Genomic DNA, 22,882 nt, shown 5'->3' on the forward strand with positions numbered 1-22,882 from the left:
AGTGTGGTCTCGTTCTTTCTTCTCAATGATCACCCTTGCCCCAAATCCTGCTCTGATACCTTTCTCTCCCAGCTCATATCTTCTCATTCAACTCAAAGTGACGATCCACGTTCACATCTTCTTAAGATGTGAACATACACACAAGTAGAAACATACACAAGCAGAAGCCCAAAGACACCAGAATGAATGAAACTTGAGGCCTCTAAACACACACTGAAGTTAAATGTCATTTTTTTGAGTAGGGATAAACTAACTTAAACAAGAAATGACATTTAATGTCAATGTATGTTTAGAGGCCTCTAAGTTTCATTCATTCTGGTGTCTTTGGTCTTTGGTCTTACACTTAAATCTATGCTGTAAGCTTCCCTGGTAGCTCAACTGGTAAAGAATCTGCCTGCAATGCAGGAGACCCCGGTTTGATTCCTGGGTTGGGAAGATCCCCTGGAGAAGGGATAGACTACCTACGCCAGTATTCTTGGGCTTCTCTGGTGGCTAAGCTGGTAAAGAATACACCTGCAATGAAGGACACCTGGGTTTGATCCCTGGGTTGGGAAGATCCCCTGGAGAAGGGAATGGCCACCTACTCTTGTATTGTGACTTGGAGAATTCCATGGACTGTATAGCCCATGGGGTTGCAAAGAGTCAACACAACTGAGCGACTTTCACCCACTATGGTGTAAAGTATAGATTAGTAAATATTCTATAAGGACCAAATGGTAAATATTTAGGTGCTTTTACTGTACATGTAGCACCTGTAGGTGCTATTTAGTGCTATAAGGCAAGAAAATGAAATAGAAGATGTAATGATTGGAAGGGAAGAAACAAAATTGTTATTATTTACAAATGGCATGATGGTCTTTTACTCAGAAAATTTAAAAATCTATGAAGTATTAGAACTGGGCTTCCCTGGTGGCTCAGATGGTAAAGAATCTGCCTACAGTGCTGGAGACCTGGGTTCGATCCCTGGGTCAGGAAGATCCCCTGGAGAAGAGAATGGCAGTATTCTTGCCTGGAGAATCCCATGGACAGAGGAACCTGGTGGGCTACAGTCCATGGGGTCACAAAGAGTTGGACACAACTCAGCGACTTTCCCTCTTCACTTTTCCAGACTCAGACGCTGGCTAGCATGCAGACGATCTTTGGTGCTGCCTGCCTCCCACCTGAGACCGCCTAGGAGTGGGGGCAGGTGGCAGAGGAGGCTCCTTAGCCAAAGAGGAGGCTTGAGGATTCTAGTTCTCTGTCCGCAGATCAGGATTGGACTAGTGGCAGAGAAAGGAGAGAAGGGAGGATGATCTCTCATCTCTAGGGGCGGCCACGGCAGTTCTGTCTTCAGGTCACCCAGAGGCGGTGGCAGCCGCTAGAGTAGGCTGCGTGCTTGTTCCCCTAGGCTGTCCTGGAGCGCAGGCTCCCTGCCCCCCCTCTTACAGATGGTCAGGCAAGCGGGATCACAGGAAGAGTGACCAGACATTGAGGAGCTGTGCTGCCCAAGCAATCGAGTGTCTCTTGGCGGTCAGGACTTGCCAGGAAAACCCGCCACCACCAGCACCAAAGCAACTCACAAAAACATCACATGGCTGTGTCAAACACCTGCCTGACATCCCAAGGTCATCAGTCGGCGTGCGCCTGCAGGTGTAGACGCTTTCACTACTCTAGGGAAACCCAGAGGATGGGCTTGTATCCCAAGAGCTACTCTTTCTATTCTTTTGTTGTTGAAATGTCCTTTCTTCTATGAAATAAAGGTGAGGAGAGATGATGATGACATCATCCATAGATCACTGTCTGTTGTTTAATTTTAAAGTTTCCAGGTCATGAGATCCAAACACCTGAGGATGAGTGCAAGGGCTGTTGGGCTTTCTTTATAACTCATGAGAAAGCTGTGAGAAGCCTGTCTCAGGGCCTGGCTAAAGAGTCTGGGTCCTGCTGTGGGGGTGGGCTGTCAGGCAAGGTGGTCTGGGGGATGGGGAGAGGGGCGCAGGTCTGGGGTTTAGAGAAAGCAGCCCGGCTTCAGCTTGTGAGAAGTGGGAGGGGAGAGTGGATCTGGAGGCAGGGACAGTCGTTGCCTGGCTTTTGTAGAGTGTCAGACATGAGGAAGGGGAGCCTGGGGACAGGCAGAGGCTGTGGCAGTGGAGGCAGAGGGGCCTCTGTGACTCCGAGGTTAATTTTCTCATAAGAGCTTGGGGGAATCTTTCCCCGAAGATTGAACTGAATTGTTGAATCTTATCTGCTCTCTCATCTTTCCACAATCTCATTAAAATAAGTCTGCCTGGGACTTGCCTGGTGGTCCAGTGGCTAAGACTCTGTGCTCTCAATGCAGGGAGACTGGGTTTGATCCCTGGTCAGGGAACTAAATCCCACATGCCACAATTAAGACCTGGCACAGCCAAATAAATAAATAAGTTAATAAATTTTTATTTTAAAGTCTGCCCTTTAGGACCATCTTTCTACGAATGGTAAAGAAAAGGGTTCACTTTCTTTCCCAGTTTTTCTGAATGAAACCTTTTTTCTTTTCTGCTCGCCCAGTGGCCCAGTCTGTTTTAGCAAGCTTTCCATGGGAAGTATCTTCTTTCTCCATTCCACATTCATGGATCAGCTGTGTTTGAACTCTACTAGTTAATGTCCAGTTAATGCCCTGTCATACTTAACCCTGGTATTGTCTTCACAATCTCAGGAAGCTCATGCTAAGGCTGGAAATGTGTTAAAAATTCTTCCTGGAAGTGTGAAATGAGGCTCGACTTTTGGATGAATTTTCTTTAATTTCCATGGTTTAGTAGTTGCTGAATCTAATGATTTACTATTAAAAAATACTCCCACTATCCACTCCTCTCATGACAAATGCTTCTTCTGTGTTTGGTAGTTGAATCATTTCATGGATAATATCCATGGAGCCCTAGGAACAGGAGGGTGAAAGTCATTCATCACAGCATCCGGCCTTCAAACACAGGCCAGCATTGAGTGAGTGCTCAGCCATGTCTGACTGTTTGCGACTCCACGGACTGTAGCCTGCCAAGCTCCTCTGTCCCTGGGATTCTCTGGCAAAAAACTGGAGTGGGTTGCCGTTTCCTTCTCCAGGGGATCTTCCTGACCCAGGGGTTGAATCTGAATCTCCTGCAGTGCAGGCAGACTCTTTACCGCTGAACCACTGGGGAAGCGCAGGCCAGCATTATATCCTGACACGTTCAAGATCTCTGGATAGAACCAGAAACCAGTAAACATTTATGGTATGTCAAAGGAAATGGCAGAAGTCAAGTGGATGGAGTGGACGTTGCTTTTCTGTTTCCCATTCATTTCTAAATTAGCCCAGGGAACACATGCACACATAAATCCCTCAGCCACTCCTTCTTCTAGCCTCTCGGCTACATATTTCTAATGTAACCATATATTTTATATTGTGGCTGAAGAATTAATGCATTAATGTTTTTCACAGAGAAGAAAAATTAGCAAAAATTAACTGTGATAGATTCTCAAATTTCTTAATGTCTAAGTTCATCTTCTGCTTTGGGTATTTCTGTTTAAAAAGTCTGCTTGTTTTCCTCTAGGGAGTGAAATGGCATGCCTTCTCCCCACCTCCCCATTTCACAGCAGGAAGCAAAACCTAGAAGTTTCTTTCTTTTTCCTTTTTTGGCTGTGCTGGGTCCCCATTGCTATGTGTGGGCTCTCTCTAGTTGCAGCGAGCAGGGACTGCTCTCTAGTTGCGGTGCTTGAGCTTCATAATGCAGTGACTTCTCTTGTTGTGGAGCACCGGCTCTAGAGCGCCTGGGCTTCAGTAGTTGCCACATGTGGGCTCAGTAGTAGCAGCTCCCAGGCTCTGGAGTACAGGCTCGATAGTTGTAGCACTTGGGCTTAGTTGCTCCTTGACATTTGGGATCTTCCCAGACCAGGGATCGAAGCCATGTCCCCTGTATGGAATCAACCCCATGTCCCAGCAGATTCTTAACCACTGGACCACCAGGGAAGTCCTCGAAGTTTCTTATGTACCATTTCAATTGATCATAGGAACACCCTACCCCACGCTGGGTGATTCCTTCTGGATTTGTGTCTCCTGCCTACTCAGGGTACTCTTGCCTGGAAAATCCCGTGGACGGAGGAGCCTGGTAGGCTGCAGTCCATAGGATCTCGAAGAGTTGGACACGACTGAGCAACTTCACTTTCACTTTTCACTTTTATGCACTGGAGAAGGAAATGGCAACCCACTCCAGTGTTCTTGCCTGGAGAATCCCAGGGACAGGGGAGCCTGGTGGGCTGCCGTCTATGCGGTCACACAGAGTCGGACACGGCTGAAGTGACTTAGCAGCAGCAGCAGCAGCCTCCTCAGGGACTCATGTTTTGGCCTCCAGTCTTGGCCTGAGGGCCAAGACTTGGATTGGGGGTAGGAGGAGAAGGGGACGACAGAGGATGAGATGGCTGGATGGCATCACCGACTTGATGGGCATGAGTTTGAGTAAACTCCGGGAGTTGGTGATGGACAGGGAGGCCTGGTGTGCTGCGATTCATGGGGTTGCAGAGTCGGACACGACTGAGCAACTGAATTGAGTTGAACTTGGCCTGACACCACTCAACACTCTGTGGACTAGTTATTCTGACCTTCTGGTGTCCCTGTTAGATCTGTTGTCTGACCTGACCTCTGACTAAGGGTCTACTTTGTCATTGTGAATGAATACCTTGTGCCTGGAAATACTCTCTGACCTCAGATGGACTGGTCATAGACTCACTGCTGCAATCACATTAACAAATGACCAAGAAAGGAACTGAAGGCTGAACTGCAAAACTCCATGGACCCGGGATCTACAGAGAAGACACTTTGAGGAGAGCCTGATGCCTTGTGGGTGGGGGTGACTCCTATGGTTCAGAGTGGGGCTCTAGAGACACCTGTGTGACATCACTTTCTTGCTTGTAATCTCAGGCAGATTACTTAAGTAACTTTGACTTTAAAATGGGGATAAACATAGATAACCAACCTCATGGGGTTGTTTAACTGAGATTATTCACCTAAAAGGCTTAGGGTGTGCTTAGACACTTAAATATATACTTTTGGTGTTAGTATCACCAACTGAATATTATCATTATTGTACCTCGCTTTTAATTAATCTCTCTCTGATAGCAGATCTTAATTAGGCACTTGTCTGCCATGTGAATTCATTCATCCATTCATTTATTCATCAAAGGTCTAATGAATATCTCCTTTGTGCCAGACACTCAATAAACAAAATAGAGATCCCTGAAGGCATGGAATTTATATTCAGCTGGAGGAGACAGACAATACACAATAAACCTAACAAATAAATTACATAAAAAAGGGCTTCCCTGATGGCTCAAGAGGTAAAGAATCCACTGGCAATGCAAGAGACACAGGAGAGGCAGGTTCAATCCCTGGATAAATAAATTATATCATGCAGATTATATGGGGAAAAGAAAATCAGAGCAGAGAAAGGAGGGCTGTGAGTCCTATGGGTGGATGTGACCAGCAGAGATCAATGAGAAGGTGACATTCAAGCAAAGACTTGAGGGGGAAGGAGTTGGACATGAGGCTGCCTGGGGCAGATTATCCAGGCAGGGGGACGGCAGTGAGGCTCTAAATGTGACTGTGCCCAGCGTGTGTGAGGCCAGCAAGAAATAGAGGGAGCCGAGGCTTTTAATCTGAGATTCTGAGCAAAGAAAGAACTCTGTTCTCATCCACAGCCCAGGCAGGGATCCCTCAGGTCCAGCCAATGTTAACTTCTCCCACCAAACTTCATCCTGTCTAAACACCCTCAGCATTTTTACCAAGGTTTTTGCCTTAACCACAGACTTTGTGTAGACCAAATGTCTCCCTTGTACCTTCATGTGATTATACTTCTGATTAAGACAAGCCCAACTGAAATAATTAGCCTTCAGATAAATAAACAACTCATAGTATATGACTTTTCTAAATGTTGCTGCCTCTTTTGGAAGTCCGCATGTTGTTGTTCAGTCACTAAGCAGTGTCTGACTCTTTGTAACCCCATGGGCTGCAGCCCACCAGGCTCTTCTGTCCTCCGCTATCTCCTGAAGCATGTAGTTCTTAGCAACATTAAATACATCATTGTTGAGATAGATATATGCATGGCTATGGAGAAACAGTTATTCACAATATTATGTGCTCAGTCACTAAGACATGTCCAACTCTTTGCCACCCCATGGACTGCAGCCCGTCAGGCTTCTCTGTCCGTGGGATTTCCCAGGCAAGAATACTGGAATGAGTTGGCATTTCCTCCTCCAGGGGATCTTCCTGACCCAGGGATTGAACCCACGTCTCCTGCATTGCAGGCAGACTCTCTACCACTGTGCCACCTGAGAAGCCCCATGATACTATCTCTGGGTTAATAAACATAGGATTCTTTTGATACCTTTCCCCCCTATGTTCTATGTATTTCTTTCTTAAAATTTTTTAATTGAAGGATAACTGCTTTACAGAATTTTATGTTCTATTTATTTCCTGAAAATGCTTAGTCTTATCCTCTGCTGATTTGGTTATAGGTGAGGTCATGTCTCAATTACATGATATGATTTCCTCTGGAGCAGATATTCAACTTACTTTAGTATGCAGTAATACATTTTACAAGCTCAATCAAAGTTTAATTACATTAATTAGAGGTCCTCATTTAGATTTTAATTTATTAAGTACTGGGAATTTTTGTTTTTTGTCTTCATGAAACCCAGTTAGTTGATGAATGCTGCATTAAAACAAGAAGTTTCCATTAAAAATAATGTGTTCTGTTAATATTTACTTAATAATGAACTAGAAGAAAAGTCAGATAAAATATGTAATTGTTACAGATGATACTACAATTACTTCCCAATGACAGTTCTTTATCATTTTGGTTAATGTAGCAATGAAGTCTGCTTGGAAGCAGAGTTGAAATTTAAGAATTTAGGATATTGAAAGAGTGGATTGATTTAATGATCAGCTTAGCTTTCCTGGGAAGTAAGCTTCTTATGGGAGTATCAATTTTTGCTGTTGTTGGGTGGAAAGACTAAAGGCATCTGGTTTGAATTTATTGTCTTTAAGACAGTTTTCCATTTATTATCATTAATACAGTATAGGTTTCTAGAGAGAATCTAATAATACAGCAAATATTCAATGTGTATGGGGATACATTTGAAAATTAAAATAGCGGTCTCCTCAGTGGTCCCTCTGGACACAGTAGAGCTGGGGCTGTGACCTGAAATGCCTTCAGGGAAGTGGCGAGAAATGTACAGAGTGAAGCATGCTAGTGTCAGAGGACAGTGGTAACTGACAAGCTGCCGCGTCTGGGCAGCATCAGGGAGTGGTGCAGACGGCAGTAAACTGGAGAGACAACCCTGTCTAAATGGGTCAGCCACCTCTCAGCCAATTCTTGCCACAAGAAAACAAAAGCCTAGTGTGGCCAGATCTTCTGATGTAGTTGGAGAAGCCAGAAATTCTGATTTTTGGATCAAGTTTTCCAGTTTTAAAAGGTTGGCAGCTAGCTAAACAACAGCAGTCTATGTAGATTCAACAAATCATGCCTTCAGGACAAAATCAGTCCACAGCCTGCCTCTTGGTCACATTGTGGTGTACATTTCAGACAGTGAACCTGAGAAGCAGAGGAAGGCTTCATAGGTGAGACTGCATTTCAGAAGTCTCATTCCTCTCTGCTGTGTCTAGAAATCACCTCGTCCCAAACAGCTTTTTTCAGACATAGTATTCTATTGCTGTTAGGAACAGGGGATGTTACTGGAGCCATGTACGATTATTATATAGTGACTGTAAATGTACTAATAATAGGTAAGTATACAAAATTTATGGCTTCTCTGGTAGCTCAGCTGGTAAAGAATCCACCTGTAATGCAGGAGACCTGGGTTTGATCTCTGGGTTGGGAAGATCTCCTGGAGGAGGGCATGGCAATCCACTTCAGTATCCTTGCCTGGAGAAGCCCCATGGACAGAGGAGCCTGGCGGGCTACAGTCCATGGGGTCACAGAGAGTCAGACACGACCAAGCACAGCACACAGCACGTACAGAATTGATGTATTTCTGCTTTTCTGAGTACGCTTATATTTTAATCTTGTTGTTGTTCAGTCGCTAAGTCATATCTGACTCTGTGACCCCATGGACTGCAGCACGCCAGGCCTCCTTGTCCCTCACCATCTCCTGGAGTTCGCCCAAGTTCATGTCCATTGGTTGGTGATGGACATAATGGACGTTTAATCTTATATTATTATCCCCCCAGATTATAAGCTACATAGGAACAAATCTATAAGCCCAGTTGTAGTTTTGAATTCTTAGGGACAGATATACTACCCAGTGTCACACAAATAAGGTAGGGGCAAGCCTGAGATTCTACTTCAGGTTTATTTACTCTGACTGATGCGCTTTTTCTACAATCTAGACTTCTTATCTTTGTATTCCAAGTCATGACCAAACTCAATACCGAATCCTACTGCAAGAAAAAAGCAGTACAACATTAATCTATTGAGAAGCTACACAATACACATGATACCCTCCTGGGAAAACTTGTCATAGAACAAAGGAACTTCTGCTAAAATGCATATATGTGCACGGGTTCTAAAATAAATTCTGAATTCATTTTTTTTTTTTTTTGTAAAATTAACCTTGCTTTTCATTTATCTGTTCCAAGATCATTGCAAGATGAAGAAAATATTTGTTAAAGAAATAAGTCAAACACATAAAAAAGACAAAATAGATCATGGCTGTGTCTTTTATTTGTGACATTTGAATTCTTAAACTCACAAAGAACTAATTTCATAAATATTCTTTAGTTTTATTTTCCATTTTTAATTGTTTTTTATTGTTAGTTTGTTCTTATTAACCAAACCCTTAATTTAATCACAAATGGAACTAAAATTATGCTAAATCTTTTTTCCTGATGCAATTAGAAAAGATACTGAAAAACTTCGAAATTAGAACACTCAAAGCTAGTAAAACAGCTTAATTGTCAGATTAGAAATGCACTCTTCCCTCTAAAAGTTACAGAAATCCTTATTTATTCTTTGAAAAAGTCTTGTCCAGAATTAATAATTCCCAGAGGGAATAGCTTGTTATAAAATATTTTTGTTGATGTAATTTTAAAGCAGAGGAAAAAAACCATTATTTCCCAAACATGCTTTGTTTGGCTAATTCTAGGAGAGAATCATCTATTTCATCAAGAATCACCTATTTCACCAATAAGTAAAAAGACCAAAGGACAACAGTATTATCCAAGTGACACATCAGACTCCGTTCAGTGATTTTTCCTTTGGACGCGTTTCTTGTACTTTTCCTATGATATTTCTTTTATTCACAGTGTGATACCCATGGGATGTGGAAGTGATATAAGGGTAGAGACCATAGGAAGTGATGCTTCCAGCAATGACCAGAATGACATAATCACCACAAATGATGAGAGAAATTATCCATGTCCCCTAATACTTCGCCAGTGAAAAAGGGAATTAAAACAACTCAGTGTAATCTTACAAAGAATGCTAACAGTAGGACTTTCAAGAAGATCGGTCAAAATGGTGTTGCCAAATATAAATAAGGATTTAGTATGGGCAAATATAATAGAAAATTTATGAACGTATGAAATCAAATCCGGAGTTAGCAAAGGCACAGTACAGTGTGGAGAAAGCATGCAGTGATTTCTGACATGGTCACTGCTGGTTATATCTATGACGCACAGTGTCATAGACAGCTTCGGGAAGGCTTCAGATTGAAGTCTAGAAATGTTAGCCGTGGCATAACACGACTTCCGAGATAATTCAGCCAATGCGAGATGATAAACAAGGAAGGCTGAAGGACAACTGGTAAGAGTCTTCAAATACTTAGTGGATGTGCAAACAAAGCTCACATTTAGTATGTTTTTACTTATGTTTTACTTTTTAAAGTTTTTGGATCTTTCTTAATGTGGGACACTAGAAAAGGTGAGCTGAAACTCAGAGACAGTGTAATAGTTAACGCCAGTCGAATGGAAAGGTTTCACACGGAATATGATCCAGGGGTTACACCAGAGGATGCTGCAGGATTTCTGTGCCCGAAGACTGTTGAGAGGAGAATTGGTATTTCACCTGGAACGTTACTGATATGATTTGGAAGGTTGTAGAAGGAATAGCTAAAAAAAAGTCTCTCAAAGTCACTTCCACTTATCCTGGCCCTCAGAAATGAGCAAACACCCCAGGAAGAGAAAATGAACAATTTCAGAAGCAGAAACTGACCCCAGATGAGTATTTCTCAATCTAGTTTTTTCACTATCATCTTCCTAAAGAGCCCTTTTAGACATTCTATTCCTAATCATTCCCCATCCCCATGAAATTTTAATGCCAAATACATACTTTATATCTGTGCACATACTGTGCTTCCTTGGGAGGGCCATGACTCAGTGTAATATCAAAGATTTCTTCCCTACCTAAATCAGTTTTTGCACTCTTGGGCAATCACCTTTCATGAAAATACGTGCTCTCTAAAATAAACCATCAGCCTCAATGGGAGGACACTGAGGATTTGCAGAAAAAAGCTATATATATTTTAACTATGGCTCCAGGGACCACAACAAATTCTCACTATCCAGCATACTCATGCATTACCTGCAGAAGGAAACTTTTAGCTTCTCCTTCCCTCTGTGACACAGGAAGAGAAGAATTCTTTGTCACTGCAACAACATCTAACTGCAATGGCTGTAATCTTTTGGAACTTCTGGACCTCTTTGGCATATTAAGAAAGGAAAGCAGTCTCACACTATAAAATATATGAATATTGAATTTCAGAGGTTTATGATGAATTATGGAACTTAATAATGAATGCATCAGGCAGATGACACCTCAACCCACTGATCAAGCTTAGTAAAAGAGACAACTGAACATTACATGCTTCCTGGTGTGATGCAGAATGAAAGAAATAACACCACTTATGTCGTGTTCTGGCTAAAAATGTTTAACAGAATCTAATAATGAGGAAACAATCAGAAAAAAATTACAGATTGTAGGACATTCTGGAGCTCAAAGCAGCTTGAGCTCTTTAATAATGTCAGCGCCATGAAAGACCCACATACTTGCACACACACACACACACCCCAAACATAGATAAAAGAAGGACTCTAATCCATTAACTGAAGAGATGGACAACTATGGGTATATGGATGTCACTGCAATCTTTTCCTTTTGAAGTTCCCACTTTGACATCTCTCAAAAAAAAAAAAAAAATCATAGATGCATGTATTACTCAACTTTAAAATAAGGGAAATGAGGGGGAGCCAGCCAGATTAGAAGGAAGAAGCCAGGTGTCAACTGCAGATCCAGAAAGCAGGAGATGCCTGAAGGGCCACAGGACCTCAGATCTGCATTTGCCAGGAGATGTTCTCAGGATGTAGTCAAGCCAAAGACAAAAAAAAATCACCTGTAGTGATTTTCTTCACAATTTGCCAAACAAAGTTCTGTGGGAATAGGAACCGTCTATAATTAAAAAATAAGAGTGGCTTGCCAGCACTTTTCCTGGAAGTGCTGATTAACGCAGTGAACAATATAACCATGAGGAAATTGTTCCAAGAAGTTTAAAAAAAAAATCCAGATTTTTTTTAATTGAGTGGAAATTTCATATGCACAGTTAATAGAAAATAAATTTCAAAAGAATTCATAACAAAAGTCTTCAGAGTCCAGCATCCTACTTGATTAGGCACTATCGAAATGTCAGTTTTTTCAAGCAAAACTCCTGTGGTTTTTCATGGTGCCAAGCTTCAGAGTTCCTTCCAGGGACTGGGCTTCCTGCTGTCATTTTTCTGTTCCACTGCTCAACACTCCCGTGTAGCACTTACTGCATAGCGCATAGGTCAGGAAGACGTACTCATTTGTCTGTTCTCTGGATCCGTTAAACCAGAAATGATGCTGAGAAAATCTCTATCTTGTCCTCTCAAAGTTACTTAGGAAGCAAACCAAAACCAAAAAATGGCATGTTTGTTGTTGATCAGGACACAACAATATGAAGAGAGGTAGCAGCATTTGAATTCCATGAGACGGCTTTTGACAAAATACAAAGCAAGGGTTGGTTTACTGGGTTGGGTCAACACAGAATGCCACAGTGCCCAGAGAGTCAGTCCTTTCTTAGTCTGGACCAAAGAAAGATTTCATGCCTTTCCAGGCTCTTGTGGTAGCCCCAGACGGCTTTCACACGTCACATGTAATGAGACAAAGTCAGAATTGTTAAGTTATTCTTTAATCAGTATTACATTAAAATTCACTAATACATTCTCATCTACTTCCCTCCACCAACTGCTATTTTGTCAAAATCAAATGATCACCGGAAGTATCATCACCCCCTAGTTACAGACTCTTGGGACCACCACAGTTTTGCGAATGAATCCGGGAAGGCAACATTACTTCAGCGAAAAGTCAGGTAGCTTTCAAAAGGCAGGATGCAGCACAGAATGAGTCTGTCTGCTGGGATCCAAACATTGGCAAGGATGGAAGAAGGAAGACGGCTCCAGCTTGCCTGTTACCTTGGCAACCATGGCAGGAGCATCACCCTGGCAGAAATTAACTTTGTTTTGTAACGTCAAATGTAATGGGTGGAGGAGGTGGGGATTGCGGAGGAACAGGAAGAAAACATAGGCTGGATCTAGAAGCTCAGAGGGCCTGTTGGGAAGATAAGTCAATGGGCTGGGTGTCTGAGATACAGGCGTCAAATCACCCATTGTACTTTCCCCCCTCCCCACTGAAATCTCAGTATTACGTAGAGACAGCCACCACACCCTTTAATAACGAACAAACACTGCGCTAATCTGGCTCAGTGCTTCTGCTGATCATTCTTGGTCATTTATAACTTCCTTTATTTCTCTCTTCGGAGAAACAGGAAAAAAAAAATCTTGACCGGAAGAGACAAGGAATGGCGTGGTTTAAAAAAAAAAAAAAAAGATACTCTGTTCAGGGTGAACTGGTAACTAGCCAGCCTTAGGCTGGAGACCAGTCTGTTTCCTGCAGTGAGAGTGTGCAGACCCTGTTTGGGGCAGAGACAAGCCGCCCCGTGGAATGGTCCCTGATAAAACTGCTTGAGGGGCGGAAACTGCGCGGATGCTGTGAGCGGGCGGGCGTCAGATCTCCCAGCCGAGACCAAGCATCAAGGGCCGAAGTCTGCCGAGACCGCACAGGAAGGCTTGTTAGAGAAAAATTGGTTGTGCATCCAGAGTTCCAAAATTCACTGGGTACTTAGAACACACGTTACAGAAAAGGCAGACGGCTGACGAGACAGGTAAGTGGAGAAGTAGGGATAAGGACCTTGGGCGCAAAACCTGAATTTCAGCAAAGCTTAGGTGGCAGGTCACCGGCAGAACTGCACAACTGCGCAGTGCGTGTTAAGTGCAGGGGCATCCTTCCTCCAGGATGGGCGAGGGGCGGTCCTTCCCTCCCGGCGGGTCCACAGGTCACGCCAGCAGCACTCAGAGGGTTGACAGACACGAGGTGAGCGGGAACCGCTCTCCAGAGTCACCGCTGGTCTCCAGCTGGGCCTGTTCCTGGCAGTAGGCGCGCCTCTCCAGCCGGGGAAGTCTCCCTCCTGCCCGCCTGGGACGCCAGGAGGAAAACAGCTTTCCTCTTTCTTCCGGAGGGTAAGATGGGGCCGTTAGTGACACATCCTGCTCGTCATCTCTTTCTGGAAAGCAGGGGGAGAAGGATGGTTAGGAGTAACTATAGGCAGAGCAATGACTTGTTGAAGGATTCTGAAAATGCCCTGGCAACCTCTGGAGCCTTTAAACAGGAGGGTACAATCATGGCCCCGGAATAAGGTTCAGTATACAGACATGTGCCTGTTGGCTGGGCTTTTTGTTTCTTCCTTTTTCTTTTTTTTTTTTAATATATCAGAGCAATGTTTAAAAAACTTAGCCAACTTGCCAAAAATCCAGGTTGCACTGTGTTTCAGGAAAAACTGCAAGATCTAGAGCCACTGGATAGCTGGAGTCAAGAATGGCTGTCCTCTGTCAATGGGAAATACTCTCTCTGGTTTGCCCCAGTCTCCACCACTCCCAGCTGTCTGCCCATCAGGAGTCTAAGTATCACTGACTGATTGATATGGTTAATTGGATTTTTCTTAGAGGAGAGCACAATTTCTCTTTCCCTGAGATTCGATCAAAGATGGAAGAACAAAAGCTAGCTTCAGTGCGTACAAGTCAAGAAAAGTGGGAGGAAGGACATCTCTTAATAGAAATGAGGAATAGCCCGGTGTGTCTGCTGGGCAACCATATCAGCTGCCTGGTTCTCGCGGGCATTTACCGATCTCACATGTGCCATCGGTTCTCTTTCTCGGGGCCTCTGCACAGGCGAGACTCTTGCTCGTGGTCTGCTCTTACCAGGCCCTGTCCTCCTTACTCGGCTAATTGCCATTCATGTTCCCACTTCCAGCAAGATGACTCTGACCCGCCTGGGAAGCCTTCCCGCCCCACCCACTGGGGATTGGCCACAACTCCTGCCTTTGCCCACCTGGAGTCATGCGCTCAAGGAGCCGGTTTGTACATCGTGTGTGTGCGTGCACGTGTGGACGGTGGGCATCTGTCTGCTCTACAAAACTGTGAGCTCCAAAGTGTCAGGAAGAAGAAATCCTCACTGAACCCCTCATGTCTAGCCACGCATCTGGCACAGGCTAACGGCTCTTCTTTCATCCCCAAGAATGGCCTGGATTGCAGGCTGGGAAGGCGCCTTGTGCCTTGTGGCATTTAGGACACGTTTCATGTCATTTTAATTAGTCGAAGGAGCTGCTTCTGAGTTCCCCCTGCTGCAGAGCTGATGCAGCTGCTGCCTCTCTTGTGCACTCTGACCCCGGATCCCCCTCCAGCCAACACTCCCTTCCCCACAGGAAACATCTAAGGAAGCAGGGCTTCCCTGGTGGGAATCTGCCTGCGATGCAGGAGACCCAGGTTTGATCCCTAAGAGGACCTTGCAAACAGGCATGCCAGGTGCTCAGAGACTGTAAGAAAACCATACCAGTGTGCTGGTTAAAGAAACAGCCTCGTACACACAGCAGATCGAGGTAAATACTTTTGCACTTGTAATACTAAATAAGGCAATTGCTTCAAGATACATATACTGAAAAATTAAGTGGCCATTTAGTTATGCTCAGTACTTGTACTATGGGCCAGGTACCTGGGAGGTGAGGTCACTCTTCTCAAGGAGGTATACAGTTTATCAGGGAGAAAAAGATATAAAATACAATGATATAAACGTAAGGCTTTAGAGGAGGGGATGATGCATAGTAGAACCCAATCTACCCACATTTAGATCTCACTCTGTCCTCACTGGGCTTTCCTGATGGCTCAGTGGTAAAGAAGCTGCCTTCCAACGCAGGAGTCTCAGGTTCCATCCCTTGGTCAGGAAGATCCGTGGAGAAGGAGATGGCAACTCCAGTACTCTTGCCTGGGAAATCCCACGGACAGAGGAGCCGAGTGGGCTGCAGTCCATGGGGTCGCTAAGAGTCGGACACGACTGAGCGACTGAGCACACAGTCTGACTTTGCCAGCACCCTGAGTGACCTCCCTGCGCCTTTGGGTTTTAGCTCGAGTGGCCCTTTTCCAGGGTTACCTTCCCAAACCTCCTCTCCTGCTCTTTCATGGCACCCTTCTTCACAATTGGAATAGTCCATTATCTGTTGCATTCCTGCTTCCTGGATTCATCCCTTGTAAGATCTTGTAAGATCCATGGAGAAAGGGGCTGCGCCTGCCGTCTGCTGTTTTCCCAATGTTGGCAAGTGATGATGGAGAAAGGTTTGTCTAATCCAGCAGTGAATGGGCCCACAGTGTCCTCATCTGTGAGACGGACCAGTGATGCCTACTTGAGGTGAGTGGGAAGCTTGAAAGTACTGATATGCACGGGCTCAGTACACGTTCCCACAAAGAGTCGGACAGACTGAGTGACTAAGCACACTTGCTGGAGGGAAGCCCGGCCGAAGCGGAGCCTGCAAGCGTGCTTCTGCGGCCGGAGCAGAGGGGCTGGGGCAGGAGGGGGGCCACAGGGCTGGGGAGACAGGTAACCACGCAACGGTGTGAGTAAGAACCCAGGCACTTGGTGTGGGGATGGAGATGATGACAACCTGAAAAGGGATTTGCTGTTCCTCTGTTAGGCTTCCAAAGGTTCTTGTGTTTTTGGTTAACTTTTTAAGAGAGAAAATGAGGTGGGAATGCAAAGTGTGTGCGCGTGTGTGTCTATGTGTGGAAGAAAGAGACAGCGAGGAAGTGAAGGAAAGATCATGGCATCAAGACAATTTTGGTTTTATAACTAATTCTTGTAATTGTTTGCAACAGGTCAGTGTTACAGAAAGAAAAGATGTTTTGGGTGGTTATATCACTGTCTCTGGGTAAAACTTTGACTGAAGAGGAATCCGGGCCTCAGAGCAGAAGTGATGTGCTCAAGGTGAGCTGGTGGGCTGAACAGGTAAGATGAATGGTAAGCTGCAGAGCCTAAATGCTAAGGGTTACTTCCATCAAGTGAAGTCTGCTGTCCACCAGTCTCGGTTTCCCTCATGGCTCCACAGTTATCACTTCGTGTAACCCTAACTCTGATTCCGTGAAGTAAGGTTTGCCATCCCCATTGGCCTGATCAGGAAGCCGGCACAGAAACGGAGAATAATTTATCAAAGTCACTCAGAAAGTGGCAGAAGTGAGATTTAAACTCAGGTCTATCTGGGTGCAAAAGCTGGCTCTTTCCACTAAACTGTGTGATCATGGTTAAAAGTCTCTGAAACATTCTTTTTTTTTTTTTGAAACATTCTTATGACTATGCATTTGGGTGCCAGTGACTTAGTAATTAAAATGTATTAATTACAGATGGTTGCAATCATTCCTGAATGTTCAAAATGCCAAAGAGTTATTGTTTCTTTACCCAGACCGATGCCACTTCGAATTTCAAGTACAGTGGGTAAATACTAAAACAATTATGTCCCTAAATACGAAACAATTATGCCACAATTATAGACACTGGAAATATGGAAGGCTTTTGGAAAGTTTGAGAGGATATGGAACTTCAGCAAAGGTACAGTGAGTCTGTGAAAAGCCAGGACCAGTGCTTACCCCACCACACCATGCAGCCTCACACACAAGAGAAAGACTGTTTACGAGGAAGCTTCTTAACATTCTTACAGGGAATGAATGGTTGAACTAGATCTGAAACTTGAGGAAGGCTCAGTTGGATCCACCCTTCAAAAGCCTATAAGCTGAATGGATAAGGAAGTTCTGGTCCATATACACAAGGGAATATTACTCGGCTATAAAAATGAACGCATTTGAGTCAGTTCTAATGAGGTGGGTGAACCTAGAGCCTATGATACAGAGTGAAGTGAGTCAGAAAGAGAAAGACAAATACCATATATTAACACATATATATGGAATCTAGAAAGAGGGTACCAACAATCCTATGTGCAGGGCAGCAAAGGAGACAGAGACGTAACGGACTCAGTGGGAGGAGAGGGTGGGATGACTTGAGAGAACAGCACTGAAGCATGTACATTACCATATGTAAAAGAGGTAACCAGCGCAAGTTTGATGTATGTATCAAGCAGGGTACCCAAAGCCGGTGTTCTCTGACAACCTGGAGGGACAGGGTGGGGAGGAAGTGCGAGAGGGGTGAGGGGTTCAGGATGGAGGGGACACCTGTATACCTACGGTCGGTTCATGCTGATGTATGGAAAAAACCGTCACAATATTGGAAAGTAATTATCCTCCAATTAAAATAAAAAAAATTTTTAATAAATAAAAAATTTTAAAGCCTATAGGCTTTCACTACTGTATTCTAGTGATTCCCCACTGGGTGGCGCCAATGGGGCGGCTTAAAACAAACAAACAAACCTGGTTCTGAGAAAAAAACCTCAAACTAAAAAAACCGAGCTAATATTGGGTTCCATGGGTTTCCTCTCCATCAGAGCCCTCCTGCAGGCATCTAGCAGGGCCAAACACATTCTTTCTTACAGGAAAAGTGGCCTGAACAACAACTATGCAGTTGGCTCTTTAGGGATGAATTTGCTATTGCAGGAGTTACCTGAAGCCACCATGTCATATTAAGTCCACTATCGAACTCCAGCCTGGAGGAGGGCATGGCAACCCACTCCAGTATTCTTGCCTGGAGAATCTCATGGACAGAGGAGCCTGGCGGGCTACAGTCCATGGCATCGCAAACAGTCAGACACAACTGAAGTGAGGGCATGCCCGTTCGCAAAGAACAAGTGCTTAAGAGGTTTCTGCAAAGGTGGTGCGAATTTTCTGAGAAATGTTCCTAAACTCTGTATTTGGCTTGTATAAAAAGACTTCAAGCACCTGGATTTTAAGAAATCCACACTCCAGTATTCTCGCCTGGAGAATCCCATTGACGGAGGAGCCTGGCGGGCTACAGTCCATGGGGTTGCAAAGAGTCGGACACGATTGACTTAGCGACAAATTCTTAAGAAGACGATCAGGATTTGGCTGTGCTCCCTCCGTGCCACTACTTTACATAAGGCAGTAATTGATTCTGTAAAGAACCCCATTCCCTACTCAGCAGAACAAATTCCACACTTTGCAGCCGGGCAAACCAAGCTCTTCGTAGCCCCACCCACCAACCCTGCTCACCTCCGGTTGAAGCCCCGCCCACTCACCACACCTGCCAGGCAAACTAGAATCTTCCCCGTCTCCAACAGCCCAGTTCTATAAGGCTTCTAGTGGCTTCTCACCGACTGTTTCTTCTACCTAAGAAATGCCTTTTGCCCTTCTATGCCTGGCAAACTTTGACATCCTTCAAGATCCAACCATCAAAATATTCTGATTTAGGCACTTGGAAGACAAAGGAAGGGGAATGGTTACAATTAATAATTAAGAACCAAATTCCAGTTTCCAATAGTATATAGGCTATATTAAACAATTGAAGGTGAATGGATGAACTCTTAACAGAAAGGTGTGTTTGTGTGTGTATGTGTGTGTGTATTTATATTGTGATTGTATATATATAGTTATAAAGTTGTAAAGTGTTAGTTGCTCAGCCATGTCCGACTCTTTGCAACCCCACGGACTGTAGCCTGCCAGACTCCTCTGTCCAAGGGATTCTCCAAGCAAAAATACTGGAGTAGGTTACCATGCCCTCCTCCAGGGGATCTTCCCCATCCAGAGATGGAAACTGTGTATCTTTACATCTCCTGCATTGGCAGGGGGTTCTTTATCACTACTGCCACCTGGGAAGCCCAAAAGTATGTACGGTTTGATCCAGTTACTTTAGGAAAAAAATATAAATTATGAGTTCAGCATGATAAGTTCACCTCTGGGTGAATGAAATAATATATGTTATCTATTTCTGGTATTTGCCTTTTACATATTTGCTAGATTTTTTTTTAATACACATGTAATTTTTCCTAAAAAACAAGCTCCAGTCATTTAAAAAACAAAACCAGAAGTAGGCAAAATCTCCAAATTGAAATCATATTTAGTTCTGGAAATAAAGTTAAAATGATGTTGCCTAATCTTTCTGAGGAAAGGTGGTGATAGATGAAACCAGCATATCTTTTGCCTAAGATACTCTACCACTTCTGTTCTGATCTAAACATTTTAAAATTAAATGAGAGATCTGTGCCAGCCTTTGAAAGAAGTTTTTTTTTTTTTTTTTTAATATACATGGAACAAACTTTCATAAATTCTCGGAATCAAAGCTTATTCTTATCTCTTAGTGTGTCCATTTGTAGAACTGGCCATGGAGGGAATAAATGGTCCAAAGAAGTAAAATGATTTATTCCAGGTCATACAAATAATTTCTTACACGACCAAGACTGAAGAAACCAACTGACTTAAGCTTACTACACCCTACACACCATCATACATTTTAGGAACTGAATTTTCACATGGAATAAAGAAATGTGATATTCATTAAGTGTCAGTCATCATGCTACCATAGCCATATGAATAAGTTAATATTAGGAATTATAAAAACAAGCTCCAAAAAACAGTGACAGAAATCACAGAATCACAGGCTGCTGTTCAACACTGTCGTTCCAGAGATGTGACGATCTCTTGAGAGGGAGGGAGTGACGTGCTGAAGGTCGAAGGCTGGTAATGGCAGCAGCAGGGCTCCTGACCTGTGGACTCTGCACTCCGTGTTGATCTCTGAGAGGCAATTCGTGCAAACGAGGATTTCTCAGAGTCAGCTCAGCATGCCTCAGGTAAAATTCCTCTCGCATTGTTGGCTCTCCTTCACCTAAACCTTAAACCTAAATGTTTCTCACAGCATTCACACCAGTTCCCAGCTACAGCAGCTAGCACTGGTCTGGACTCCCCAGCCACTCAGCTGTCGCTCTCCAGCTCCACTTCTTAAACCCCGGGCAATGCCCATATATATGTTTTCCTTTGCTCCTCTCTTCCTAAAGCACCTCTCCTCCCAACTCCAGCCTCCTTCAAGGCTCTTGATCAGTGTCCCTGCTCAGGGACACCCTTCCCATCTCAGCCCCATGAAGTCTCAGGCGCTCCTCTTTTGGTTTCCCTCCGTGCCCAGAGCATCTCTCACATTGTTCTATGATAGTTTATTATTTCCTGGTTCTGGCAAGACATTGTTCTTGAAGAGATGAACCATGACTTGTTCCTGTTCGGACCCTGGTGCACAAGACCTGGCACATTTAAGGTGCTTTAAAAATACTTGTTAATTAGACTAAAATCCAATGAAGAGGAACAATTAATTAGGTCATAAAGTCCCTGTAAAATGAGAGCTGGAAAGAGATACAAACTGAACACCTCACTATGGGGGGGTGCAGTTATGTTTATTATGTGTGCATGTCTGATTCTTTGAAACCTCATGGACTTGTTGCCCACCAGGCTCCTCTGTCCATGGAATTTACTTCTTGTTTAAAACTCTGTGAAGTAGGCAGTGCTTTTTCTAATTTACAGATGAGGAAACAGAGGCTCAGAGGATTGAAGTAACTTGCCCAAGTTCCCATAGCTAGCAAGTGGGAAGGATAAAGGTTTGAGTCCAGATTTGGTTGACTCAGAAACAAAAATAATTAAACAAACAAATCCTGTTTCCATTACTCCACTGGGAGGGGAAATAAAAGAAAAGGAGTAAAAAAAAAAAAAAAAAGAAAAGGAGTGAGGTTCTTTGTTTTTCTAGTGCTTTAACATATATTGGACCATAAAGAAGGCTGAGAGTTGAAGAATCGATGCTTTTGAACTGTGGTGCTGGAGGGGACTCTTGAGGGTCCCTTTCACAGCAAGGAGACCAAAGCAGTCAACCCTAAAGGAAATCAACCCTGAATATTCATTGGAAGGACTGATATTGAAGCTGAAGCTCCAATAGTTTGGCCACCTGATGTGAAGAGTCAACTCATTGGAAAAGACTCCGATGCTGGGAAAGATTGAGGGCAGGAGGAGAAGGGGGTGACAGAGGATGAGATGGTTGGATGGCATCACTGACTTAGTAGACATGAGTTTGAGCAAACTCCAGGAGATAGTGGAGGACAGGGAAGCCTGGAGTGCTGCAGTCCATGGGGTCACAAAAAGTTGGACACGATTGAGCGACCGAACAACAACAAAACATATATTCGGTTTAGAAATCCTACAGCAACAGCATTTTAAAGCCAATTTCCTGTTTTCAATTCACCAATTTCCTGCTAATTCTGAGAAACAAGAAGGAGAAAGGGGGAGGAAGAAATATTGGAAATAAAGTCATGATTGAGGAAGAACAGGACACAAAGAGATGAAAGAAAGGTGGGTGTGGAAGGCGTAGCAGTGTGGTAAGAATGAGAAGACTGTGCCCAAAGCTTGGTGAAAAAGACCTTTGTGTAAACGGGCCCCTCCCCACACCAGCCACCACTACAATGAGGTAGTTTGAAGTACACAGAATATCTTTAACTGCGGCACTAAGACAGAAGTAAATTCCTTCTCAGCTCAGAGCACACGTACACACACATACACACATGTGTGCACACAAGCATATGGCTCTTTCCTTCTCTGATAATGGAGCTTCACCAACACGTTAAAGGCAATATGTCAAGGTTATAGTCGCAGAAGAGGCAAAAGAAAACCGGTGACTCCACCCCAAAGGGCCCAGGGTGGGGGTGGGGAAGTGCTCCTTTTCTAAAATGCTTCCTTGAGACCAATCAGCGGCACAGCCTCGGGACCCCAGCTCCTCGAAGCCCCCTAACGTGGAGCACGGCCAGGCCTCACCTGTCAACAATCTCCTCTCAGATAAAGACAGATTTGGGACAGTGGGTGTGAACTGCAGCGTGAAATACAGAGACCACATTCCTGGCCAGCCTGGGGGGACAGGATGTGAGTAAAACACCATAACTGGGAAGACTTTTTCATTCCTGACAGCACAGTTACTGCCCCCCTCCACCCAGGGTGGGGGCAGTAGCCAGTCAAAGATGACTTTCTGTTTGCCCTCCACCCTACAAATCCCATTTCTTAAAGACTTCAAAACCTCCAAGTTGTATCCATATTATCCCTTTCTTTCTTTTGCTGTTGGCTATTTTCCCCTCCCTTAACAAGTGTGTGGGTTGACAATGGTGACCATTTCAAAAATTTCATTTCTCAAGGGTCTGCTAACCACGCCCCCCTCTATCCTCCCCCATCCATTCCGGACACTGTGCTGCTTGCTGATGCCTGGGCTAGGACCTCACCAGAATCACCCCTAATCCACCCGCCCCTCAGGGTCCTCAGATCCTGTCAATACCCGTTTCCCTCTGGCCCTGTTTCTACACTGGAGGTCAAGCAGGTATTTTGCTATTTCAGTATCATCTCAGTATCTAACCCACTGGGAGCAAAACAAGTCCCTCCGGAACTGGCAGTTTTCCTGGAGAAGCAGAGAGGATAAGAACCAAAAGGAAAGTTAGCTGGCATCAGCAAGGATGCTGTGATTGTTAGCTAAAACGCGTGGGGCAACATGGGGTAACATGGGGTGATTTCTGAGTGTGGACAGGGACAAGGGTTCAATGAGGA

At 44.2% G+C, this 22,882-nt stretch overlaps 2 protein-coding genes across 5 annotated transcripts in view; both read right to left on the reverse strand.

Moving 5' to 3' along the window:
- The window catches only part of EQTN (equatorin), a 76,497-nt gene that overhangs the window by 20,003 nt on the left and 33,612 nt on the right, over positions 1 to 22,882 (reverse strand). The window lies entirely within an intron of this gene.
- The window catches only part of MOB3B (MOB kinase activator 3B), a 215,405-nt gene continuing 204,678 nt past the window's right edge, over positions 12,156 to 22,882 (reverse strand). For all 4 annotated transcript variants that reach the window (XM_043486439.1, XM_043486436.1, XM_043486438.1 and 1 more), the window contains exon 4: positions 12,156 to 13,608. In XM_043486439.1, coding sequence (XP_043342374.1) covers positions 13,579 to 13,608 — 30 coding nt within the window. In that variant the 3' untranslated portion in view covers positions 12,156 to 13,578. The remainder of the gene's footprint in view (positions 13,609 to 22,882) is intronic.

This window comes from Cervus canadensis, chromosome 14, assembly GCF_019320065.1.
Source record: "Cervus canadensis isolate Bull #8, Minnesota chromosome 14, ASM1932006v1, whole genome shotgun sequence".
NCBI classification, from domain to species: domain Eukaryota; kingdom Metazoa; phylum Chordata; class Mammalia; order Artiodactyla; family Cervidae; genus Cervus; species Cervus canadensis.